Here is a 6,234-nt window from a genome sequence, read left to right on the forward strand (position 1 = left end):
ATGGGGCTCCGGGACCTGTGTTAAGATGGTCCATTCGTACCCAAGAGAAACAGCCAACAAGGAAGGGTTTTTCGTCAAAGGTGGTGGCATCCCACTGGCCTCTGCCCTCCCAAACTCCCCCCCCCCCATTCCCAGAAACCATGTGAAAATCTCGGAGGTACTTGGCAGACTGTTTAATCATTTTTTTCTGTCCGTTGTAGCAATTTGTAGATCAGTATTACATATTTATACCCTGCCTTTTTCCCTGATGGGACTCAAGGCAGCTGTGCTAGATGTTGTATGGTTTTACAGGTGTGCTGTGGACCACACAAATGAAGCTTGCAGACCACAGTTTGGGCACCCCTGGATCAACCAGTGGAGGAATCCCTAAAAAGGGGGGAATTCCCACCCCACTGGGATACATGAGTGACAAGGCCAATCCTTTCTTGGTTATCTCAGTTCCCTGCCTGGACTAGAACACCTTACACTTCCGTTCCATTCAATAATTGCACCAAACCATGGAAAAGAAAGACAAACTGTGGTACTGTATATAGGATGCTTTCACATTAACAACCACAGTCTGTGGTCACCTGCCAAACTGACATCAGAAACCAGGGTCTGAAGGGGCTTTTCAAACCACAGTTTGCGACATCTACGGTTTGGCATATGTCTGAACTGACAATCCACAGAGGCACTTTTCTGTCTTGGGGGGGGGGGGGATGGCTGCCGCAACAAGATGCTGGAGTGATGGAAAACAAAAGAAATCAACCAGCTCCAAAGACTGGTTTGCCCATTGTACATTTGGAAGCCCAAACCAACGTTCTGGATTCTAAACTACGTTCTGTGCAAACCTTGGTTAGGTGTGTTGCCTGAACTGAGTAAACCATGGCAGAACTCCCTCCAAACAATGGCTCTGTATCTTTCCTGGTCCACTCTTCTCTAATCAATGCACATGCATAACATTTCAGTCCAAAATTTACATAATTTCAAAATGATCAGAAGTGGGCTTGTGAGATCTGCTTTGGTGGGTTTTATTTTACTAGAAACCAGTTCCACCAACCACATGCAAAAGACATAGACTGAAGAGTTCTATTTGTTTGGAGCATCAGAATTGAATGGAGCTCACAATCCTTCCACGCAAAAATCCACACCAAGCTTCCTTCATATCTGGGAAAGGCCACAACTCAAAGGCAGAGCATCTGCCTTGCATATAGAAGGTCCTGGACTCACTCCCCAGCATCTCCAAGTAGGGCTGGGAAAAAGCCTTGCCTAAAACCCTGGAGAGCTGCTGCCTGTCAGCGAGAAGGACCAATCTGTCAGAGTTAGCATAAAACAGCTTTCTACGTTGGGGTGGAGCTATTGTTTTGTGCCCAAGCGTATGCAGAAGGTCCCAGTTTTGGCTCCCAGCATTCAGATAAAACTTGGGAAGACTTTCCACCTGGAATCCTGAGGAGCCTTCACTTTTGTTTCTGGCCCTCCCCAGCCCTGGCATGAGAAAAGACTGCCCACCCCTTGCTTTAATGGGTGAAGATGCCTTCATGAATTGAACTCAGAACCTCCTGCATCCGAAGCAGGTGTTCTAGGCTTCAGCTGTTCTCCTGGTGCCCCAGCCTACTCACGCCGACATTGGAACAACTATAACCACCTTCATTGGAAAGATGTACAAGACAAAAAACCCACAGTCCTCCTTGGTGAAAACCATTTCCATTTCTTGCAAACTTGAGGTATTTCTAATCTGCTTCGATATTTTAACTTTGGCATGTTTTAAGGTAGAGTTGCAAACAGTGCCAGATTTAGGTTGGATGAGGCCCTAAGCTACTGAAGGTATTGGGGCCCTTTATACGTCCAGCTGTCCTTTGTCAACAACAAATGGTCCCTGTTTTTTGTGTTGAATATATGTAGGTTTTATTTTATTTGTTTTTTATCTTATATTTTGGAAATGTACACCCAGTGGGGTTTTTTTCTTTAATTTTTGGGGGGGACCCCAAGAGAGTGGGACCCTAAGCTATAGCTTGTTTAGCTTATACGTAAATCCAGCACTGGTCGCAAATCTTTCTTAATTTTACTGTTTTGTAAACACTCTGAGGAGGAGTTGTTGTTTTACAATCAAGCGGTGTGTAAATTTTTACGGAGGAAATAAATAACAAATGCACTTAGCATTTAAACACAAATCAAGCAGTGCAAACAAAACATGCCAATTGCCTACCATACAGTAAAGGTCATTTTACAGCACTGCTGGATTTTAGCATGTACTTGGAGATGTAAGGAGCAGTCTTAAGAGTCTTTCCTAGTGCTACATGGAGATGCCTTCAGGGGTTAAGGGTTAGGACCTTCTGCAAGCACAGCATCCCTGAGCTATAGATGCTCCAGCTGAACAATAAAAATTGCCTTATACCAAACCAGAATATTGGCCCACGCAGCTCAGTGCTGTGTATGACCTGGTGCCTGCTAGATGCTTTGAACTACAATTACCATAAGCCCAAGCCAGGTTGACCTGGGCTGGGGCTGATAGGGATTGCAGTGCAAAACATCTAGAAGGTACCAGACTGCAAAGGCTGCTGCTGTACACTGACTGGCAGCAGCTCCCAGGGTTTCAGGCAGGGCTCTATCCCAGCCCTACCTGGAGATGCAGAAGAACTGGACCTGGGACTTTCTACATGCAAAGCGGGTGCTCTACTGCTGAGAAGCTGCCCCTCCCCAGGTCATGCAGAAATACTCTGGCAGGGAGCCAGACTGCATTTCCCTGTCAATCAAGCATTCAGAGGTCAACACAGGTTTCCTTCAGTGTCTAGGGTGACATCTAGTCCACTTTTAAAGAAGTTCTTCCGTGTGGGGGGAGGGTCTCTCCCCACAGTGTTTCTGACCATATGCAACAGGTCATTGTGAATGTCTTGCCTACACAACATCCCAACACACCAAGAGGCTGAATTTTGCACCCTCCTCTCCTCCCAAAGAGGGCAGGGGGAGGAACCTAAACATTTTGCTCTGGCTAACAAGAGCTTAGCCCTGCAAAGTATTAAGACTCTCTTACTTAGAAACTCTGCTGGCCCTGAACACCTGCCTTCACAGAAAGGGAGCTTCCCAGTTAAGCACAGAATATGCAGCAGACAGGGATGCAGACTTCACACATGCTCAGAGGAACTCCTGCCCTCCTTTACAAGCACCACTCCTGTAATCAGCACTGGCTCTTGCTGTAACCACTGTACAGTGGTACCTCGGGTTAAGTACTTAATTTGTTCCGGAGGTCCGGTCTTAACCTGAAACTGTTCTTAACCTGAAACACCACTTTAGCTAATGGGGCCTCCCGCTGCTGCTGCACCGCCGGAGCACAATTTCTGTTCTCATCCTGAAGCAAAGTTCTTAACCCGAGGTACTATTTCTAGGTTAGCGGAATCTGTAACCTGAAGCGTATGTAACCTGAAGCATATGTAACCCAAGGTACCACTGTATTTGGTTATGGAGCAGCCAAGAAACTGTTCCCTGTTCTTTCCTTTTTGGTACTGACTTCTGAATTACGTATTTGTTGTTCCTATCCTAAATACGAAGGCATGATCAACTTTGGGGGAGGAGAGGACACCTGCGTGCTGTCTTTGCAAATGAATCTGCACAGAGGAAGTGCTGGGGCTTAAAGCTAGGCTAGAAAATTGCTGCCTCCAACCAGCAGGTCCCTCTTCTTCCTAGAGTGAGCAGTGCTTAGTGGATGATGGGGGAACAGAGCTCTCATGGATCAGGCCAATGGCCCATCTAGTCCTGCATTCTCTTCTCACAGTGGCCAACCAGATGTCTGTAGGAAACCTGCAAGCAGGAATCAAGCACAATAGCCCTCTCCCCTCCTGTAGCTTCCAGCAAGTGATATTTTGAAACATTGCTGCCTTTGACCACAGAGGCAAAATGCAGCCATCATCGTGTTTAGTAGCCACCGACAGCCCTCTCCTCCATGAAATTTGTCTCATCCTCTTTTAAAGCAGTCAAGATTGATGGCTATCACCAAACTTTTGTGGATGAGAGTTCCATAGGACAAAAATGGAATTCAGAGGCAACACATACACACACATAACCCTCCAATTTTGGCCAAATTGTTCACCCACCAACTTTCTAAAAACTCTAGCTATGGGTATCAACAGGGAAAAAAATAGATTGCTGCGCCGCCCCCGCAAAAAATAATAATCCAGCACTGGGTTGAGAGAAATGAACTCTGCGCGCAGAGACATTCCCATTTTGATCCTTTCTGTTCCGAGCTTTGCTGGCCTTTCCTAAATAAGTAAATAATTCCAAACAGGTGTCCTTTAAAAGATAACGCCCCTAAAGGTCAGCGTCAACCGAGCCGCTTGGAACGCAGTCCCCCTCCATGCGCCCAAGGCGCAAAACCCTTCAAGGCGCGCAAGGGCGTCCCCTCGCTCCACCGGTGCTCACCTGGACTCGGCACCCTCCCTGGGTGAGCAGCCACTGGAGGCAGGCCAGGTTGCCGGTGGCGGCGGCATCGTGGCCCGGCGTGGCCCCATTGCGAGCCCGCCCGTTGCCGGCCAGCGCCGCTTCCTCCACCAGGTAGCGCAGGCAGTTCAGCTTCCCGGCGCGGGCGGCGTGGTGAGCAGGAGAGGCGCCCAGCGCGTCGCGGAGCTGTGCGGGCGGCAGCAGCTGCCCGTCGGCCTGTAGCGCCTTGAGCGTGTCCACGTCCCCCTGGCGGGCGGCTTGCAACGCCCGCTCCAGGGCCATAGCCTGCGCCTCCGACGGCAGCCTGTCCGGCCGGCCGGCCCTCAACACCTGGAGGGAGCCATACGGGGGCCGGCCGCCTCGTCCCGACGGCCTCCCGGGAGTCTCCGGCGTCTCTCGACGGTCCGCTCCGTCGGGTGCCTTGCAAAGGAAAGGTGGGCGGCCCGCGAGGTGCTGTGGCGGTACTCCTCTACTTTCCCGTCCCTTCTAACTTCGCCTGAGCAGCCGGACGCGAGGAGCCATCGCGCCCCGTCGAGGTTTGCTAGAAGTCTTGCCCGCGGTGCTTTCCTCAGCTGCGGAGCTCTGCGCGACAGAAGGGCCGGCCTCCCGCCCCGGCTGCCGGCTCCAGCTCCTCCCTCCCTCCCTCCAGCACCAGCAAGAGCCTCCGGGGCGCCCTCCTGCCCCTCCCCGAGCCGGCCGGCTCCTCCCCTTCGCCGGCAGCGCTGAGCCTGGAGGCGGGAAAGGGTTAAACGCGAGATTTAAAAGGGAGCGGCATGGCCTTTCTCTCTTGCTGCTGATCCCCGCACAGGCGCTGCAAAGCCGTAATAGCCCCGCGGGCTCTGGACTCTGGGAATGATCTCTGAGCATGTGCAGTGTGCTTTTCCTAACACCTGCCCGATCCGGAATGATGGAGCTCTTCACCATCTACTTTGAAAAAAACATCACCGCCGTCGATTAATCAGGGGGGGCTGATCTGATTCATCCAGATCAGTGTTTCCCAAACCTGGGTCTCCAGCTGTTTTGGGACTACAACTCCCATCATCCCTGACCACTGGTCCTGCTAGCTAGGGATGATGGCAGTTGTAGTCCCAAAACAACTGGAGACTCAAGTTGGGGAAACCCTGATCATCTATGAACAAGTTAAAAAGCATGGGCCCCAGTACCAATTCTTGGGGGACACCCAATTTTTACTTCTCTCCATTTGGGGAACTGCCCATTTATTCCTGCTCTTTGCTTCCTGCAGCTTAACTGATTCCTGATTTACAAGATAACCTCTCTCCTTTTTCCTTGACTGCTAAAGCTTACTCAGGAGTCTTTGGGGAGGCACCTTGCAGAAAGCATTCCAAAAGTCTAGGGCTTTGCCTAGTTGAGCACACTCTAGACTGGCTTTTTGTTCTTACGTTGTCTTCTTCCTGCTTGGTTTCCAAGCCAGTCCTAACATTAGGCAAAATGAAGCAGCTGCCTCAGGTGGCAGATGTTGAAGGGCAGCAGCAGCACCAGCTCCACTCCCCCCATCACCTGGTCCTTCTTCCTGAGCCTTCTCAGGCCAGATTTGCATGAACCCTTATGGGGAGCGGGTGGGAAGAGGGGAAATCAACCACACAGAAACCCCACACTACACATTGTGCTTTAGGTTCCCAAACCTCTCCTCCTCACTCAGACCAGTCAAAAATTGTTGAGGGTGTTGATGGTATTTTCTGCCTGTTGTATGAATTGCAATGCACCATGCTGGATGTTGTGCCATTTCCCCATTCAATACAATAAAATTAAGGCTGTCAAACAATAAAATACATTATGAGGCATAAGAAAGCAGCGGAAATACAA

At 50.2% G+C, this 6,234-nt stretch overlaps 1 protein-coding gene across 2 annotated transcripts in view; it reads right to left on the reverse strand.

The window, feature by feature from the left end:
• The window catches only part of ESPN (espin), a 106,878-nt gene extending 101,830 nt beyond the window's left edge, over positions 1 to 5,048 (reverse strand). For both annotated transcript variants that reach the window (XM_028740481.2, XM_028740480.2), the window contains exon 1: positions 4,393 to 5,048. In XM_028740481.2, coding sequence (XP_028596314.2) covers positions 4,393 to 4,692 — 300 coding nt within the window. In that variant the 5' untranslated portion in view covers positions 4,693 to 5,048. The remainder of the gene's footprint in view (positions 1 to 4,392) is intronic.
• Between the last annotated feature and the right edge of the window lie 1,186 nt (positions 5,049 to 6,234).

This window comes from Podarcis muralis, chromosome 7 (genome assembly GCF_964188315.1).
Source record: "Podarcis muralis chromosome 7, rPodMur119.hap1.1, whole genome shotgun sequence".
In the NCBI taxonomy this organism is placed as follows: domain Eukaryota; kingdom Metazoa; phylum Chordata; class Lepidosauria; order Squamata; family Lacertidae; genus Podarcis; species Podarcis muralis.